This window comes from Aotus nancymaae, unplaced genomic scaffold (genome assembly GCF_030222135.1).
Source record: "Aotus nancymaae isolate 86718 unplaced genomic scaffold, 86718_ANA_hifiasm-v0.15.2.pri h1tg000008l, whole genome shotgun sequence".
In the NCBI taxonomy this organism is placed as follows: domain Eukaryota; kingdom Metazoa; phylum Chordata; class Mammalia; order Primates; family Aotidae; genus Aotus; species Aotus nancymaae.
Genome location: NW_026988419.1, coordinates 15029311 through 15049025, shown reverse-complemented (window position 1 = coordinate 15049025; position 19715 = coordinate 15029311). Strand labels below are relative to the sequence as shown.

The window sequence follows — 19715 nt, the reverse complement described above, 5'->3', positions numbered from 1 at the left end:
TCCTGACTTCAGGTGGGCTGTGGGCGTGGGAGGAGAGCTGTTTGCACTGCAGAAGGAAGAGGAAAATGAGCCTCTCTCCTCGCTCTCGTCTTTTTCTTTCTCCATTCCCCCCTCTCTCTAAGGGGTTGGCCTTTCCTCTCTCTGTTCTCCAGGGACCCAGAAACCCAAGGCTCTTAGGAATTCTCAAGGCATGTCACCTCCCTAAAGGAATAGGAGTTCCTGGGACAGATGGAGGGAAAGACAGATAGGAGTTCTGGAGACAGAAGGAGGGAAGGAGGGAAGGAGGGAGGAAGAGGGCGAGGTTATTGGGAGGGGGAGGGTCACAGGCCCAAATTCCTGGGCTCCTGCAGCTTTAGTCATTCTGAGAAAGGAGAAACAGAGAAAGTGATTTAGAGACAGACACAAATAGAGACCGAATTATGGACATGGGAGTGATGTGAAAAGACGCACAGAAAGACAGCCAGAGAGAGTCTGCCCGAGACAGAGGGCTCTGCTTTCGCCCGCAGCGTTTCTGATGTTATCTATTTCCAGCTGCCTCTCCCCCCTTCAGCTGCCCCTACTCTGCCCCTCCTTCCTCCTCCACCCCAAGTCTCTCCTTCCCTGTCTGTCTTTTGCACAGGGCCTAGACATAGTATTAATGGGTTCCCAGGATTTAAGATGGAGCAATGAAGGAAGGTGGGGTGGGCAGGGCCTAGAGCATGGGGGGGGTGGGGGGGCAGACTGTCACCTCCCCATTCATGCCACCCATTTCCGGGCTGCTGTCTTCCCACTCCAGTCTCTTGTGAACGTTCTTCTGTGTGCATATCTCTGCAGAGGTGGGGTGTGTGTGTGTGTGTGTGTGTCTGTTGCAGTGGCATGTGTTTCTGCCTGTGCCAGCCCATCTGTGTGTCTGTCCATACCTGTGGGTAAAAATCCCAGCATCGTCTGGGGGAGGTGAGGATGTCCTGTGGTTTCTATGAGGTTATCTGGGGGCCGTACCCAGTCATTGGTGTGTGTGAGGGGGCGTGTGTGTCACATATCTCGATCTATCTTTGTGTGCCAAGGTCTGTTAACTCCTGCCACCCCCTCTCCACCCCCTCTCCTTTGTAAGTCTTCTAAGGTGATAGTGGTGGGTTGAAGACTTGGGAACATCTGAACTCATCTCTCTGAAGGTTTGGGGGCAAAACAACAGAAGTCATTGCTCCAGCTCTGCCCAGATGCCAGGCAGCCCCTTGATGGGGATGTGGAGAGGGCAAAGGGGAGTGAGCAGAAGGGTGCTTTTGGGGCAGAAGCCCTAGGAATTGGGACTTCAGGAGTCCTGCCTGTCATAGATTCCAGCCCACCTCCCCACACCGTCCCCGGCCCCCAACCCCACAATGCTCTGCAGGCACCACTGGGCCAACTGATTCTGGAATGGGACTATGTGGGGGAGGGACAAGGGCTTGGGGAGTCCAGAGATGGCAAAAGATTCTGCAAGATCTGGCCAGAGTGAGTGCTCCAGGAGGGGTGGGGCCAGCTGTGTATGTTTGCAGGAAAGGTGGGGGGTGGGGGCAGAAAGGCTGCCTGCGGGGGAGAAAGCTTCTTGGCAAACGCCCCAGTTTCCTGAGCTGATCCCTGCTCCCTGCCACTGCTCCCAATTCTGTTGTTTCAATAACATCATTTTTATCCACCCCACAGAGAGACTGTGTCTTAGGAAGGGGAGGCGAGGGGCAAGGCTAGGGCATGGGGGAGGGGTGGTAATGGAGAGAGGCTGGGGTCTGGAGGCAGCAGGGACTAGATTTGGGGCGCTCCCTCCCCAGGCAGAAGCAGGGCGGTCTCAGAGCACAGGTCCCCTGATGACAAAGACAAATACATTAAAATTCTTGCCTCGGAGAAGAATGCAGGATAGGGAGAGCATTTCATAATCTGCAATAACAGTAGCAGGGTGGGAGCAGGGCTGGGCAGGGGGTTCGGAACCTAGGCGGTCACTCCCAGGAGGCTGGCCACTGGCCACCTGCAGCCTCCAGGGATCCCTAGAGCCTCTAGCTGCTTATTTGGTACCACATGGCCAGAGTGTGCACCCAACCTGGATATGTCTTTGAAGATGTACTGTCCAGAGTTGGCATTGCCCTGTAGAAACCGTCCAGATTGGCATTGCCCCGTAGAAACAGCACCTGTGTGCAAAGTTACTAGGTGCAGGGGCTGTTCGTGGCATTTGGATGCTGTTAAAGGCTAAAATGGGCAGTGCTTGGACCAGACCCTCTCTTTATATGTTACTGGTCACTGCCCCCCTCCCTGTTCCCCTTCTTTAGAGTGTCCTAGCCCCTTCACCAAAACTCTCTGTACCCAGTACAAGGGGTTGAGTTGACCCAGCCTGGACACCAGCGCCCTGATGTGGGGCTTGCTGACTGGGCAAGGCCAACACTTCTCCAGTTCTCTCACCTCTGTCTGCTCATTCCTTCTCTGACCTGCCTCCTCCCCTGGGGTTGCCTCCCTTGGCCCCTTGGCCTCATCTTGATCTACTTGTCCCCCCTTCTGGGTGACTCAGGATCTTGTCTTCTCTCTTTGCTCACCTAGGTTGTTTGTCTCTCTTGGCAGTGATCTCAGTCCACACGTTCAGGTCCCCTCTCTCCCAACAACCAGGAGCTTTCTTCTGGGCGTCTGACGTTTCTGTCATAGAGACTCGATCTGGATCAGGACAGACTGAAAGGTTGATGGTTGCTCTTGATGGTAGTGGCAGGGAGAATGTCCCACACCACCTGTCCCTCGGCACCCTGGGGCACGTCGGGGGCGGGAGGAGCAGGGTCTGCTGCCCGCTGCCAGCCCCATGGCGTGATGAATGGAGCTGTCCCTCCGCCCCACCGGGCCTTTGATCTCCCCCCATGCGGAGGGGGCCAGGGGCATCAAAGACATTTTTGTGGCATTAGAAAATCAGATAAACGCCATCTCACCTGCAGCTGGCTCTCCCACCCCTTCTACCCGGGCCGGGTTAGGGGAGGAACCCAAGGCAGGGACCCGTGGACACGCGAGGCCCGGCTGCAGCGAATTTTGACTCCTCGATCTCTTGGAAGTCTGCGACCTCCATTCTCCCGCTCGCTTACACGTGCCAGCGCTTGTGCGCACGCCCTCGAGAGGCTCTTCTTGCCGTCTCATCTCCCCCACCTCCCCGCCCCCGAACGCGGGCTTGAGAGGTGGAACGGCTGGGGAGCGAGAGCGGAGGCCCAGGGCTTCCTGCCTTCTTCGAAGGAAGGGGCATGCGGCACCGAAAAGGGACAGGGAAAGAGAAGACCCCTCTAGCATCCGCCTTTCGGGCGGTCCAGTTTGACAACCCTCGCCAGAGCACCCCGCGCCCCAGGCCAACTTCCTCTCTCGCCTCCGCACCAGCGTCTCCCTCCGCACCGCCCCTCGCCCCAAACTCCCTCATTCCTGGGAAGTTTTCTCTCTTTACAGTCAACAAACCTGTCAAACGTCTCCCTTCCAGCCCGTCCCCCATTCCTCAGCTCCTCTTTCTCCCCCCTTCACCCCTCTCTACTCTTCTTCCCCGCCCTTCCTTGCCCCCGACTCCCGGCGGACGCGAGCGGCTGGGGGCTCGAAGTCTGGGAGAGGCGAGGTGAGGGGGCGAGGCGGGCGGGTCCCGCAGCCCGGAGCGCGCTGGGGCCCCGCCCCGGCACCCCGCTCCCGCCCTCCGCTGCGCTCCGCGCCCGCCGCCCCGGGGCGCACGGCTCGCTCCCGAGAGTCCCGCCGCCTGACTGTCGCAACTGCCACCCTCCTCCGGCCCCCTGCCCCCCGCCCCCGCCTCGGCCCCGCTCCCCTCCCACCCCCGCCCCCGGCTCTGATTTCTTCTCCCGAGCGAGCTCCGCAGGAGACACAGGCGCGGGCTGCCCCGTCCGCTCTCCGCCTCTGCCGCGCCCTCCTCGCCCGGGATGGGCCCCCGCTCCGCCGCCGGAGCCCTCGCCTCCCGGCCGCTGCGGTCGCGCGCCCCGCGCTCGCCCTGAAGCCCCGGCCCTCGAGCGCCGCGGTCGCCCCGTAGCCTCGTCCGCTGCCCACACCGGCGGCCCTAGGGCTGTCATGATGCTGCCTCCCGCGCGCTCCAGCCTAGGGCTGCTGCTGCTGCTGCTCCTGTGCCCGACGCACGTCGGCGGACTGTGGTGGTGAGTCCGGCTGTCCTGGCTCTGGACGCCGGAGGGTGGGGACCCCGGGAGCCGGGACCGATTGGGGTGTTCCGCAGCCTCCGGGTTCTACCTGCTCTTGGAGCCCAGCTTTCTAGCCTCGGCCAGGGGCATTTCAGATCCCTGCTTCTACGTGCCTAACCCCTGGGCACATTCTATTGTGTTTCCTCTTCCCAGGTTCTCCCCAGCCCCCCTCCAAGTTATTCGCTCACCCAGGTCATCAAGGAATAGGCCTGTGGGAGGAAAGAGCTCTCGGGGAGACACATATCCGAGGAAAAGAATGTGTGAGGAGGGTCCTGGATTCAGGGTAGGGGGTTGGATTCGGGGAAGACAAGAACAAGGTGGGAAGCCACAAGGCAGATAGGGCCACATAGCTGCGCCTTCCCCGCCCCGCTTTGCCTACCAACTCACCAGCTTCTCTCCGGGCTCCTGTGGAGTGGGCCGTAATGGCGAGAAAGGGAATATAAAGGGGAAACTGAATCAGGACCCTGGCTTTCTTTACCTCGTCCTCACTGAGCAAGGAAAAGGAGGAGAGGAAGAAACGGGACCCAGGGGCCAGGCCCTTCCAGACGTGGGGGTCATGAATGAAAAAAAAATGTGCAGCCCGGGAGATACCATACTGGGAGGGTCCTGCGGGAAAGGAGAGGGGCCTGGCCAGCCAAGGGATGGGGGCATCTTTCCAGGCCTGGCCCCAGCTAGAAGGGACACCTAGGCAGTGAAGGTTGCGGGCGCTTCGAGCCCTGGGGGTGGGGAAGAAGGATGCCCGGCCGGCCGGGATGGCTCAGAGAGCCAGATCCAAAAGACTTTTTTTCCCCTTCTTACTCTTCAGAGCCGCAAACCCTCGCCCGGAATAGCTCTGTGTTTAGAGAGGAGATACTTGGACAATAGCGTTGACGAACCAGCCAATCCTGAGAAGGCAGGGTCCTGTCTATTTGCATAGTGCCACGTGATTGGCTGGATGCCGACCCTCCGCTCCTCCCCCGCCCCCCGGATTTGGAAGAGAGGCAGATCCCGGTGCTCTGGGGAGATAGGGAGTAGAATGCCCACACAGCGAGCAGCGGGCTGCAATCCCTCCTCTGCGATGCGGAGAGCAGTCCCACGCCAAGTGTCACGGAGGGGGCGAACCGAGGACGACCCAGGTCCCATCTAGGGAACATACGTCCCTTGATCCGGCTTAGTAGAATGCAGTGGCAGCTTTGAAGCAGACAGATCTAAGATCTAAAGATTACGTTTGTGATCTTGAGCTAGTCACTTCCCCTCCCTACCTCTCAGTCTTAACTGGAGATAGGATAACAATCTCCCTGCCTGGCAGCCTTGCTGGGAAGGTGAGGTGGGAGGACGTGTAGAATGCTAGGACCTTAGGAGGTACTCATTATGTGCAGTGCCCTCCTCACAGCCCAGCTTCTCCTGGCCAGGTCCCCAGGAGTGAAAAGGGGATACATTTAAATTTAAAATCCATGGTTCCAAGGAAAATGTTGTAAAGGAATCTCTTTTCCCCATAAACGCCTTTCCTAACTTTGTCCTTTTTCAAGGCGTGGAGATGGGGTCCCTCTCTGATGGCCATTGTCTTCCCTCCTCTCCTTCCCCCTCTGTCTAAATTGTTCTTATCCTTACAGTTAAAATACCACTACCTCCCTGAAGCTGCATCATTGTCCTTCCGTTGCCCTTCCGTTGCCTTGTCTATGCTCCCGCTGTATCCCATACATTGGGTAACTATGCTAGTTACTGCATTTGCCTGACAAGAGTGTTTTGGGTCTCTCTTCCCTGCTCCACAGAGCCCTTGTCTTTAGGAGCCCTGAGGCCTAGGACAGTGTTGGTGCTGGAGACGGGTTTGTGGAGTGTCATTGGACTGGCCGATTCAGCTTTCTGGGCTCTGTGTCTGTGGGGGTTCCTTTGTTCAGGAGGGACTGCTGGGTGGCAGCCAAGCCAAAGGAGAGCGGCCTGGTCCCTGGGAGACTGACCCTGAAGCTGTGAAGAAGGGAGTGGGGGAGGAGGTGACATGGGCAGGTGTGGGAGAACACAGGGGCCTTCATGGCCACAGCTGCAGGGCGTGCCGGGTGAAGAGTGAAGGGCCCCAGTGATAAGGGGTCTGACTGCCTTGCTCAGATGTGCCTCAGAGGGAATGGGCCTCTCCTACCTGCCTTGGCCCCTTCACTCTCCTTTATTCTTTTGTTTTTCTTTTTTTAAATTTTTAATTAATTAGTTTACTTATTTATTTTGAGACAGTGTCTCACTCTGCCGCTGAGGTTAGAGTGCAGTGGTGCGATCTTGGCCTACTTGAAACTCCCCGGTTCAAGCGATTCTCCTGCCTCAGCTTCCTGAGTAGCTGGGATTACAGGCACTCAGCTACTCACCACCACGCCTGGCTAGTTTTTGTATATTTAGTAGAGACGGGGTTTCACCAAGTTGGTTAGGCTGGTCTCAAACTCCTGACCTCAAGCGATCTGCCCACCTTGGCCTCCCAGAGTGCTGGGCTTACAGGCATGAGCCACTGCACCTGGCTACCTGTCTATTGCTGACACTTCATCTCTTTGGTCTGAGCCCAGATCCCCTTCCCCTGGATCTTTGACTCTGCCTACACTCCTGACCCCTCCTCACCCCACCAGTGCCCTCCAAGGTCAAGTTTGGGCTGATGGGCTGGACCAATAATTTCCACTGGCCTGAGGCTCTTCCAAGTCCCCAGACCCCAAGTCTCACTTTAGCTGGCAGCTTTTCCAGCAGGGGCTTCCAGGCTGTTCCCCAATGCCCAGGACCTGCTTTCGCTGGTCCTCTTCTCCCTGTTTGTCAGAGAATCCTGGCCAGGTCAGAGCTCCAGTGCTGGCCAGGAAAAGCAGCTGCAGCAGCCTCCTGCAGCCGACTCTGACATTCTAGCAGCAGCCAGGCTGGAAGCAGAGAGGACCCCAGGACCTCTGAGTGACTCGACTGTCTTGGTCAGGAAAGGGGAGTCCTGCAGGGGTGTGGCCCATGCCCCGGAATTGGCTCGGAGACCTGGCTCCAGGTTCCTGAGAAGTTTCCCTCCCACCTTCTTTTTTACTCCCCCTCCTTACTCCAGAATGATGCATGCTTTCTAAAACTCTGCCTCCAGGCCAGGCATGGAGGCTCACTCCTGAAATCCCAGCACTTTGGGAGGCTGAGGACGGCAGATCACTTGAGGTCAGGAGTTCAAGATCAGCCTGGCCAACATAGTGAAACCCTGTCTCTGCTAAAAATACAAAAATTAGCTGGGTGTGGTGACGGGTGCCTGTAATCCCAGCTACTCAGGAGGTTGAGGCAGGAGAATCGCTTGAACCTGGGAGGTGGAGGTTGCAGTGAGCCGAGATCCATGCCACTGTACTCTAGTCTGGGCAACAGAGCAAGACTCTGTCTCAATAAATAAATACATAAATAAGTAAGTAAATAAATAAATACTCTGCCTCCAGCCTCTCTATCTTTCTCCCATCTGTAATCATATCTTTGTGAATTACAGAATCCCAGATTCCAGGACATTGGCCAGGCTCTCTGGATGTCATCTTGTCTGGCCTCATTGCACCCAAGCCATCCAGCCTATGCTGTGGCCCTAACAGACCCTGTCTTGGGAGTAAGGCAGAGAGGGAGAGCCTCCCAGTCACCAGTTAACCGCTTCCACTCTGCTCCCTGCTCCCGTCTTGCCCACCCCCAGGAAGTTCTTTACAACATCTGACCCATCGTTATTTATACCTCTAATCAGTGGATGTAGAAAATAGCTCACTCTCATTGAATGGTCAAATCCTCTTTCCTCTGTTTTATGTTTTCTTTTTTTTTGAGACAGAGTCTTGCTCCTTGCTCTGTTACCCAGACTGAGTGCAGTGGCACAATCTCAACTCGCTGCAACCTCCACCTCCCAGGTTCAAGTGATTCTCCTGCCTCAGCCTCCCAAGTAGCTGGGATTACTGGTGGCTGCCACCACATCCAGCTAATTATTATTATTATTATTTTTATTTTTATTATTATTTTTTTTTGAGACGGAGTCTCGCTCTTGTTACCCAGGCTGGAGTGCAATGGCGCGATCTCGGCTCACCGCAACCTCCGCCTCCTGGGTTCAGGCAATTCTCCTGCCTCAGCCTCCTGAGTAGCTGGGATTACAGGCACGCGCCACCGTGCCCAGCTAATTTTTTTGTATTAATAGAGACGGGGTTTCACAATGTTGACCGGGATGGTCTCGATCTCTCGACCTCGTGATCCACCCGCCTCGGCCTCCCAAAGTGCTGGGATTACAGGCTTGAGCCACCGCGCCCGGCCCCAGCTAATTATTTTTAGTATTTTTAGTAGAGACGAGGTTTCACCATGTTGGCCAGGCTGATCTCGAACTCCTGACCTAATGAGATCCACCTGTCTAAGCCTCCCAAAGTGCTAGGATAACAGGTGTGAGCCACCATAGCCTGCCCTGTTTTATATTTTTTATGAAAGAAACTAACCCTCTCCTCGTTCCACTAGGGAAAACACCACCCAGTGTCACTCTCTTCCCCCATTCCATCTTGTCTTTCATCCACCACCCTCCTGGAAAAGGAAACAGGAGCCAGGGGCCTAGTGCCTCATCTGTCCCCACAGGGAGGCAGGGAAAGGACCCAGGCTTCTTTGTGACATTCAGCTTTCCTAGCTGCCACCACCACCCCAGGCTGCGCGCTTTCCCATCCTGTCTTTATCTAGGGTCCCTGACCCATTGTGGGCAGTCCTGTTGCTGGCCCCTGCTGAGTTCCAGGGAGGGGTGGGGAAGGGGGTGGTTTGGCCATCCGTTCCCCCCTCCAGGCCTCCCGCCTTGGCAGCTTCCCCTGGAGGGAGACAATGGGGCTGTGAGCAGAAAAGGGCAGGGGCAGAAGGAGGCTGGCCCAATCCAGGCCAGAGCATGCCCTGAGCCCACCAGAGTTCTGGCACTGAGACATTTCCTGAGGGGTGCAGCCCCCTCCTGCCCTGTTCTCATCAGAAGCCAGGAGTTGGTGGGGAGAGGTCATCGGGAGGTTTGCTCACCAGGCCCAGCAACGGGGGTTCCAGAATGTGCACTATAATAGAGAAGTACCACTGTGAAGGGGATGAGGCGAGGGCAGGGCGGTCAGGCTGGCAGAAGGGTGGCCGGAGGCACTTGGAACACAGACGTCTGTCCTTTGTGGGTGGGTGAAAGCACCCCCAGCCTGCACCCTCCTTCCTGCCTAGGCCAGGAACCCTCTCGGGTGCTTCCCCAGAACTGCCAGAGGAGGAGCTAAGGGAGAGAAAGGCCTCTGGGAGGCTTCTCCACCTTGGCCTCTCTGGCTGGTTCCTCCAGCTATGAGCATTTGATTTAATCTAGAAAGTAGATCTAGTGGCCAGGTGCCTGTAATCCCAGCACTTTGGGAGGCCGAGGTGAGTGGATCACCTGAGGTCAGACGTTCAAGACCAGCCTGGTCAACATGGGGAAACCCCGTCTCTACTAGAAATACAAAAATTAGCTGGACGTGATGGCTTTTGTCTGTAATCCCAGCTACTCGGGAGGTTGAGCAGGAGAATCGCTTGAACCTGGGAGGCGGAGGTTGCAGTGAGCTGAGATCGCACCATTGCACTCCGGTCTGGGTGTCGCAGTGAAACTCTGTCTCAAAAAAAAAAAAAAAGAAAGTAGATCTAGAAAGCACTTAGAGATAATCAGGTCCAATATTTTCACTTACATGGTGAGGGCAGCAAGGTATCCGACAGGTGGTAAGAAGATGATTTGGCCTTGGCCACCCAGAATGCAGGTAGCTCAGAGCCGGGCTGAGAGTCCACTTCCAGCTCAGCACCTCATTCTTGTGAGTGGCGTGGGGTGGGGGTGGTCAGGAAAGGGGCACAGGACCTTCCACAGACCTCTTCTGCCCCCCATCCCACCCTCAGATAGATGCTCCCCACCATAATATGGGTGAGCAGAGGGCCCAGGACAGTCTCCTGGGGCACCTTCACCTGCCACAGCCCTGACCAATAGGAAGTCCTTTTGTACAGCGAAGTCTGTTGGGGAAAGGAAAGCCCCTGCCTCTCCTAAGAGTGATGAGGAGAGACAGGTGAGCAAGGGCAGAGGGAACCAAGTTGGATCAGGGGTGGTGAGGGGTGGAATGGAGTGGCTGGGGGGTAGTGGGGAGGCAGGGGTTAATGGAGCTGGGTATCACTGGCTTTGATGTGGTGGTTTGGGTGGGGGTAGGGGCTGGGGGAGGGGGAGGGGGAGCAGTAATTACCGAGTTAGACAGAGCAGGACAGGACAGGCGGGCGGGCACAGGCCCGGGCCCAGCCGCCTCAGCAGCCGTCAGGCAACATTTTTCTGCCCCTTCTCCACCACCCACCTCCCCCACCCCTGTGCAACCCCCACCCACAGCCCCAGGGCTCAGGGCTCCCTCTGCTGGCTTGTGGGAGGTGGGGTCAGTGTGGGGACTTTGGAAGTGGGGGTGGGGAAATAGAAGGAGGCTGGCTTGGAGGAGGTTCAGAGGACGTTGGGCATCCAGTGGGCTGTGATCCCTTTGGCCTCAGTGATGCACTCGAGTGCCTGCTGGGGAAGAGGAGGGTCCTAGAGGGTGCATTTGGCCCCTGAGCAGGGCTGGATGGAGGAGGAGGAGACGCAGGGTTCCAGGCTGAGAAGAAACAGCAGAGAGTTGGAGAAAAGGGTGTTCTCAGGAATCCACAATGCTGCCTGCACCCTACTGCTTATCCTGAACTGTGCAGGCCTGAGAGATGGATAAGGATGTGAGTGGGAAGACAAACACCAGCTGTTGGAGGATGCCCAATCTCTGGACAGGCTCTCTGCATCTATAATCTGGGAGGGAGGTGGGTATCACTATTTTCATTTGACAGTTGAAGAAACTGAGGCTCAGGAGGTTAAGTCTCATCATCGGTCTAATGAAGATTAAGTGCCAATTTCACAGGCTAGGGATCTACCGAACATCATAGCACAAGCAAACGGCAGAGCCCAGATCCAAACCCAAGTCTGGTGGATCCCAAAAACCCTGAGTGCACTCCATTAATGCCCACGCAGGAGCTTACTGTCTTTGATGAGTTTTCTACCTAGTTGGAAAGATAAGACAAGCAAACATGAAAAATTAATTATACCACTGGCAGGATAACAGACACCCCCGAAATGAGTGACACCCCGGGTGATGCATGGGGTGAAGTTTGGTGGGTATTGGGGCCCCGGGAGGCTCCTTAGGGCAAATGGGATCTGAGGTGAGTTTGGAGAGATGCTAGGATTTTGATGGTTTAGGACAGGTCTGAGTCCAGTTCAGCGATGTTATCTAGAATAGATTCCGAGTTAATCAACCCTGCTAGGAGTACAGGGCTGTGAGGAGGAGGGTGTGGGAGGCCACCGGAAGTCTTCAGACATCTCACATGCCCATTTCCCTCCAGCAATGTTTGTGTTTGAAATATTCACCTACTGCGTCTTGCAATAGAGATCCCTCCACCAGTGGCCAGGGTGTCACCTCCTCTCTTGCTCATCTGCATAACGAGCTGAACGGGGTGATCTCTGACAATGTTTTTGGCCCTCTGACTCAAGAGATGGAAAGGTAGGTTAGGCCGGAACCCTGGACCTCCAGGGCTTAGGTCTACAGATGTTGCCAATAGGGACGGGCTGGCTGCTGACACTGCCTCACTGGGCAATTGATCCTATCAACCATGGTCCTTGGGAGAGAGACTTTGACTCAGTCCAGGCCAGTTAGAACGACCATCCATAGGCTTGTCCATTCTCGTCCACATACCGATTTCTTTGATGGTGAGCCTCATTGTTTTCTATGCCCAGGAATGGCTGTTTGATGAGGATCCCAGATCCTATATATTGTGTATTCCCTACCACCACTGTGCTTCAGACCCCAAAACATGCAGATTCTCCCAAAGGAGCACATCTTCTCTGGGCTGATCCCAGGCCAATGCTGACCCAATGGCCTGAAAAGCAGAGTTCCCTCGCTAGGGAAGCATAAAGGAAGGAAAGTGAAAGGTGAGTGGGAATGGGGGACTTATTACTTGATGTGGTGTCAAAAGCCAAAGTTATAGGCGGTCTGTGAGTCTCTCATGCTAATGCCTCAGTTTTTCTGAAGCCCACAGAGGGAACTGACTTGCTCAGAGTGGCTCAGCCCACACAGAGTTGACAGAAACCAGAGTTTGGAAGCGAAGCTTGGTGTTTTGCCCAATGCCCCCTGCCACGCCCCTTCTGGAGTTTCATTTCCTATGTATTTCGGATGGGAGAAAGGACAGCAGGGCAGGGAACAAGCTGGTCCCTTGGGATTCTAGCTGCTACTACTGCCCATCCCTCCCCCTGACCAGCTTGTAAACAAGTCTAGTTCCCAGGCAGCCAGCCAGCCTGGGGAGCCAGACCCAGATCAGGAACTGGCTCTGGGCAGCCCCCCAGCCCCGTGGAGGGTCAGCCCCACCTCCTGAAGGTCCTTGGGCTTCATACTCCTCATGATTCTCCCCTGGCTCTAGTCTCTGCGAAACAGACAAGGTCAAGAGGTCTTTTGTCTTTCTGTCTTGCTCATCTCCACTCCCTCCTGCTTTCTTAAGGGAGGAGGAGGGAGAGGAGAAGGATGGGGCAGAGTAACCTTGGGAAGATAAGGCCAGTCACCCTGGGAAAGTAGGGAGTTAGCAGAGGGCAGGGTTGAGGAGGAGGGACTGGGGAACGTAGAAGGAGGGACTGGGGAACGTAGAAGCAGGGGCAGTGAGGGTGGGGAAGATGAACTTGCAGAGCCTCAGACTTACAGGTAGAGCCCCAGACACAGGAGCTGGAGGACTGCAGAGAGGACTCATTCCCTGCCTCTGATTCCCAGTGGGGGAAAAGAGCATGTTTGGGGATGTGAATTAGGAGTCATGCAATAACATGTGAACAGGAGCCTGGGCTCAAGTGAGAACTTTCTCTTAGATGACTTACTTATTCATTCAAAAACACATATGAAATGGTGTTCATTGTATAATATACTACAGGTAGTATTCATATATAACACAAAATTCATACTATGCAACTTTTTTTGTAATAAAAATTGGGATTGAGGGAGAATAAAAACTAAGTAACTAAATGTCTTCCAGGAGATCCAAAGGAAAATAAGGCAGTTCTAACTCTCAGAAAGCTCATAGTCTTACCTCCTGACCCTTCACAGCCATACTGAAAGCTGCCTCCAATCCTTCTTATAATGAGGTGGGATAAATGGGCAGAGGAGGAACAGATAGATTGATGGATCCATAGAGAATGATCAACTCTCAAAAGTCACTGGGTCACTGGGCTCCCCTGACCCACTCTCCATTGCTGTACTTATCGAGTCTGGGAAAGGGTGGGGGTCAGTGCTGAACTGGTCTTAAGCACGCAGGAAGGAAGACGTGGACTGTAGCCTCTCCACTGAGAGACATCTGGTTCCTGAGCTGCTTGGGTAAGGATGATGGCTGCAATCCGATTTTGTGTGTGTGTGCGTGTGTGTGCGTGTGTGTGCGTGTGTGTGCATGTGCGTGTGTGTGCATGTGTGTACGTGTGAGAATGCACGCGTGCACATGTGTTTGTGTTGTAGACCTTAAAGGACTGAGCTTACTACACATCTTCCTGCACCACCACTTCAAGCATCTCAGTCCTTAGTGTTGAGAGTTCTACCTTAAGACCTAAATTCCTCTTGCTTCTATTTAAGACCATCATATTTCACTATTGTGGAGCCAGAACATGCCTGGGCAGCCTGTGCTTGTGGAGCAAATGGGGACAGTGGGGCGGATGTGCACTAAAGCGAAACTGAAAAGTAGGCCACCTTGACCTTTGGCGCCACCTACCACCATTCAATGTGTTTTCTATCGCCTGGGACCCCTCCCCCCACCCAGTTTTTTTCTGCCCTCTGCCGAAGGGCTTTTGGGTGGTCTCTAAGTACCCTCTGCTCCCAAATGCTCTAGTCATTCATTTGAGACGGGGATCCCAGCTAAGTGTTCACATAGGAGCGATCTGAAAGCGGTTCCCCAGGTGTAAATCTCTAAGGACTTAACCTCCAGGGGTCTGGTGTACAGAAATCAAATGTCAGCTCTCTCCTCGGACAGAATGAAGGCCAGGAGTGGAGAGATTTCTGGAAGTGCGTGGAACTTCCCATGAAGTCTTCCCTACCAAGTCAAACATTGCCCGCCCCCCAGCAGTGATGTCACCCCAGGGCGAAGGGCTTGGCTCACTGCCATTCTACTCAGAGAAGGCAACAGATCCTTGGCCGTGTGCAGTGGCTCATGCCTGTAATCCCAACACTTTGGGAGGTTGACGCAGGTGGATCACCTGAGGTCAGGAGTTTGAGACCAGCCTGGCCAACATGGTGAAACCCGTCTCTAGTAAAAGTACAAAAAAATTAACCAGGCGTGGTGGTGCGTGCCTGTAGTCCCAGCTATTTGGGAGGCTGAGGGATGAGAATCGCTTGAACCCAGGCAGTGGAGGTTGCAGTGAGCCGAGATCTCACCACTGCACTCCAGCCTGGGTGACAGAGCGAGACTCTGTTTCAACTTAAAAAAAACCGAAAAAACAAAAAAACAGATCCTGGAGCAGAAGGTCAGTGTCACCTACTTCCCAACAATGCTTCAGAGACCTGGCCCCCTGGTCCTTCCTCCCGCTTTCCAGTTCAGGGACACAGAGGATATCAGGGTGGGAGGGTCCACCTTAGAGATGAAAGCCCAACACACCCATTTTGCAGGAGAAACTTGGGCTACAGAGGGGGTGCGACTTTTCTCAGAGAGCCTCCCATTCCCTAGCCGTCCAACATCGTGGCATTCTCTCTTCCTGGGATTGTTCTTGCCTTTCATCAGGGCTGCTCAGCTGACACATATCCAGCTTGTGGTCCACTAGGACCATATCATTCCTTGATACTGCTTACTTCTCTTTGATGTCTCTTGATGACACATACTTTCTTTTCCTTGGCGGTCTTCTTGATCTTTCTTCTGTCACCCTTTTGGGCTAGACGTTTGACGTTAACTTTGGCTTACCTGGGGCCAGCTGCCTTCATCTTGAGTCAAATTTCTATAAGGATTTATTTACAAAGATGTGTGCAGAAAGATAAGATTGAAGCCTTGCTCTGTAGCAATTATCGGGCTAGACTCTAGTTAAGAGGGGACACAGACTTGGAATAGTAGGAGAGCCACACAGGACAATCTCAAGCTCAGTTTGGGGGTAGGGCAGGAGGGTATGTCGCAGCTCCTGGCCGCAGGCTGAGTGGGGCTGGTCTCCCTCCCCTCCACCCCATGCCCTTTTTGGGGTTATACCCCTGACCTGCTATTCTCTGCTTCCCAGGGCTGTGGGCAGCCCCTTGGTTATGGACCCTATCAGCATCTGCAGGAAGGCACGGCGGCTGGCCGGATGGCAGGCCGAGTTGTGCCAGGCTGAGCCGGAAGTGGTGGAGGAGCTAGCCCGGGGTGCCCGGCTCGGGGTGCGAGAGTGCCAGTTCCAGTTCCGCTTCCGCCGCTGGAACTGCTCCAGCAACAGCAAGGCCTTTGGACGCATCCTGCAGCAGGGTCAGTGTGGGGAGGGGGCGGAAGTGGGGCTGCATTCTCCCTGCTGGGGCACCCGAGGAGAGAGAAGCCGGTTCGTGGAGGGGAGCTGGTTTGCAGAAGTTGCTGAGTCCCACTTCCCCGAAGCAGGGGTCTGGGCACCCTGCAAGGACCCTGCCTCCCAGGCCCCAGCTGACCGCCCCAGCCCGCGCTGACTGCATCTCTCTGCATTCACAGACATTCGGGAGACAGCCTTCGTGTTTGCCATCACTGCAGCGGGCGCCAGCCACGCCGTCACGCAGGCCTGTTCCTTGGGCGAGCTGCTGCAGTGTGGCTGCCAGGCGCCCCGCGGGTGGGTCCCGCCCCAGCCCTCTGGCCTGCCCGGCACTCCCGGACCCCCTGGCCCCGCGGGTTCCCTGGAAGGCAGCGTTGCCTGGGAGTGGGGAGGCTGCGGCGACGACGTGGACTACGGGGATGAGAAGTCAAGGCTCTTTATGGACGCGCGGGACAATCGGGGACGCGGAGACATGCGCGCGTTGGTGCAACTGCACAACAACGAGGCAGGCCGGCTGGTGCGTACGGGCAGGACGGAGTGAGTGTGTGCGGGCATGTGAGTGTGCGTAGGAGCGTGCCCGAGGAAGTGTGGGCAGGAGTGAGGGTGTGCAGGTGGAGGGGTGTGTGAATGTGTGGGGGGGGTGTGAATGTGTGGGGGAGTGGGCATGGACAGAGGGTCAGAGGGAGGCCTCGGAGAGACTGGCTGCAAGCACGGATGGACATGTGGGAGCAGAGATGCCCAGCCTCAAAGAAGGAGTCACTTGGGGGTCTGGGAAGGCCAGATGCTGGGCGGTATAGCGGTCAGAGAAGGGAAGGGACACTCAGGGAATGGCGTTGAGGGCCTTTAGGGACCCCAGGTAGAGAGGGCACAGCTCCAGGACAGGACAGGTGAAGCAAAGCTTGGAGTGGGTAGGGGGTCTAGATGCTTGGGCAGGGTTAGAAGAATACAACAAAGGCTGGGATGAAAGACAGGAGAGAAGCTAGGGTAAGGTCTGGGGTCCGGGTGGAGTGAAGCCAGGGTGAGTGAGACAGGCCTAGAAAGAGTTAGAACAGGTCTGAAGGGCAATGGAAAAGAGCGAAGGACAAGGACCCGGTCCTGATGGAGGTTGGAGGGAGTCAGGTAGAGGCCAGGACAGCTGTGACCAATTCTGGGCACTTGCCAACTGGCTGCCCAGCAACCCCAGCCCAGGTCTCACCTGCCCAGAGCCGTGGCAGGCTCTCCACTCCTCTCAGTAATGAAGAGAGCCCCAGGAGCTCTGGTTCAGGTGCAAGAAGGTTGTCAGGGTGTGATGGTTCCAGGAGGGGGCAGGGTAGGCTCAGGAGATGGGGGTGGGACACATGGTCAGGTTGGGCCCCAGACTCTGAGCTTCCAGAGATGATTTTCCTGGGTCTTCTGAACCATCAGTCTTTGCGGGGGGTCGGGAATCTTAGACCTTGCTTCAGGCAGTGAATGGGGAGAGGCTGCCTGGGTTCCACTCTGAGTACTGCATTCCCAGCAGGCCCTCCTCCACCCCATGCCTCAGTTCGAGGGTTCTCCAGGGACACCACCACTCATACCTTGTCTTCTAGGGTTCAGAGCCTGAGGCATCAGCAGGGGGAGGAGGGGGCTGAAAAGGAATGTCAGGACAGGCCCACATACCTGCTGAGAGGGTTGGGGAGGGGTGGTGGAGACAGACTCCCAGGCAGCTCTGCCTCTCTGCTCAGCCCCCGGCCTTGAGGGGTAGGAATGAGGGGGCCAGGTTGGCAGGAGGGCTAGGCCTCGACAGCTGCCACCTCTCCCGTCCTCCAGAGAGAATCTCACCTTTGCTGTCCATTCTGCTTTCTCCCCTACCACCTGTCTTTGGACCCTGGAATCTCTGCGCTTCATATTCTCTCCCCACCCTCACTTCGTCGTCCTCATACTCATCATCCCTCTTGCTCCCTCCCTCCAATCTGTCCTTTCCTTGATTTCCTCCTCCCGACCTTGCGGTCTCCTTCTGTTGTCTGCATTTTCCTCTCTTCCTTTCGCTTTCCATCTCCAATCTTTTTTCTGTCCATCCACTGGGCCCTTCCCTGCACCCCCCATCTGTTCACATGCACCCGCCCCTCTGCTCCCCCGCAGGCCGTGCGGAGCCAAACGCGCACCGAGTGCAAGTGCCACGGGCTGTCGGGCTCGTGCGCGCTGCGCACCTGCTGGCAGAAGCTGCCTCCGTTTCGCGAGGTGGGCGCGCTGCTGCTGGAGCGCTTCCACGGCGCCTCACGCGTCATGGGCACCAACGACGGCAAGGCCCTGCTGCCTGCCGTCCGCACGCTCAAGCCGCCGGACCGAGCGGACCTCCTCTACGCCGCCGACTCGCCCGACTTCTGCGCCCCCAACCGCCGCACCGGCTCCCCTGGCACGCGCGGCCGCGCCTGCAATAGCAGCGCCCCAGACCTCAGCGGCTGCGACCTGCTGTGCTGTGGCCGCGGGCACCGCCAGGAGAGCGTGCAGTTCGAGGAGAACTGCCTTTGCCGCTTCCAATGGTGCTGCGTAGTGCAGTGCCACCGCTGCAGCGTGCTCAGGCAGCTCACCCTCTGTCTCTGACCCGCCGGCCGCCCCTAGACTGAGTGCAGTGGTGGTTCGCGCCAGCGGGACCTCAGGGTACCGGCACCGGGCGCCCGTGGAGCCCAGCCTCTCCCTGCCAAAGCCCAACTCCCAGGCCTCTGGAAATGTTGAGATGCGGGGCTTGAGAGGAACAATTTCCCAAGAAGGTCCAGGGCACCAGATGGCCCCTGAGAGGTGCTCCCTCCCCTTGACCCTTAGGCGGAAACCAAAGAGCCAGTCTAAAGGCCTCTGGGTACTGGGCTCCCCAGAACTGCTGGCCACAGGATGGTGGGTGAGGTTAGTATCAATAAAGATATTTAAACCACTAGGGCTGGACTCACAGTTTGAGGGGAGACTGATCTGCAGGCTGCCAGCTTCCAGAAGAAGGTGGTTTTGCTAGAACTAACATCTCAGAGAACTTCACCTGGGTCCCTATCTCCCAACCAGGTTGGCCTCTCCTGGATACTCTCTATTTTCTCCTTGGCATTCTTCTTGTTCACTCCTGTCACACAGCTAGGGCCTGGATCTGCAAGCTGGAGAAGAACTGGCAATTCTTCTTTAAAGGGACGGTTCATCAGAAGCTTCTGATGGTATGCTCAGCTCTCAAACTCGCCCTTATCTTAATTTTTAGGGGATTATGTCTGTTTCTCGGACACCTGGGGAATTCCTGAGTAGACTTTTGGGGCTCCCTAAGCCCATGGGATTAAAGCACTTTTTTTTTTTTGAGATGGAGTCTTGCTCTGTTACCCAGGCTGGAGTGCAGTGGCATGATCGCATCTCACTGCAACCTCCGCCTCCCAGGTTCAAGCGATTCTCCTGACTCAGTCTCCAAGTAGCTGAGATTACACATTTGTGCCACCACACCCGGCTAATTTTTGCATTTTTAGTAGAGACAGGGTTTCGTCATATTGGCCAGGCTGGTCTCGAACTCCTGACCTCGTGATCCGCCCATCTTTGCTTCCCAAAGTGCTGAGATTACAGGCGTGAGCCACCGCGCCCGGTCCTAAAGCACTTTATAAACTGTAGAATGTGATGAACACTTGTTATTAGCTCCACCAGATTTTATTACCATCAAAACTAACTTCACCCCATTCGCATTGAAAAGACTGTCCACAGCATTTCTGATCGCACTTAGAGGGAGAGGAAGTAAGTTTGTCCCAACGTTTCTCTTGGCACCCAACAATATTTCCTTCCTTCTGGTTCCTCTTGGGAAGCTCATGGTGAAAGTGAGTGGACAGAGGGCAGTTCTGGATTCTCCAGAGCTGAAGCTTGAGCACCCATCTTCCTCCAGAGAGAAAGAGGGAAGGCAGAGCCCAACTTCCGGGACTCAGAGCCCCCAACTTTCCTCCAGTCCAAATACTGCAATGGGGAATGACTCCCCCATCAAGGTATGGAGGACAAAAAATGAGCTTTGGGGTCAGACACTCTGGGTTTGCAGTTGGTGTTACTGCTTATAAATTTACAACATAGGTCAAGTTAGCCTCGTTTTCTTTATGTGGTGGGGATTGCGCTCTGTTTCAGTTATCAGTGCTAGGTAACAACCCCAAAGTAAT

General features: G+C 55.7%; 1 protein-coding gene across 1 annotated transcript; it reads left to right on the top strand.

The window, feature by feature from the left end:
• The first annotated feature begins 4029 nt into the window (after positions 1–4029).
• WNT6 (Wnt family member 6) lies at positions 4030–18243 on the top strand. The gene is made up of 4 exons (XM_012446378.2): positions 4030–4109; positions 15349–15569; positions 15783–16117; positions 17701–18243. Exons 1-4 carry the CDS (start codon positions 4030–4032, stop codon positions 18160–18162), a joined length of 1098 nt encoding a protein of 365 aa, XP_012301801.1. The 3' UTR covers positions 18163–18243.
• The last annotated feature ends 1472 nt before the right edge of the window (positions 18244–19715 follow it).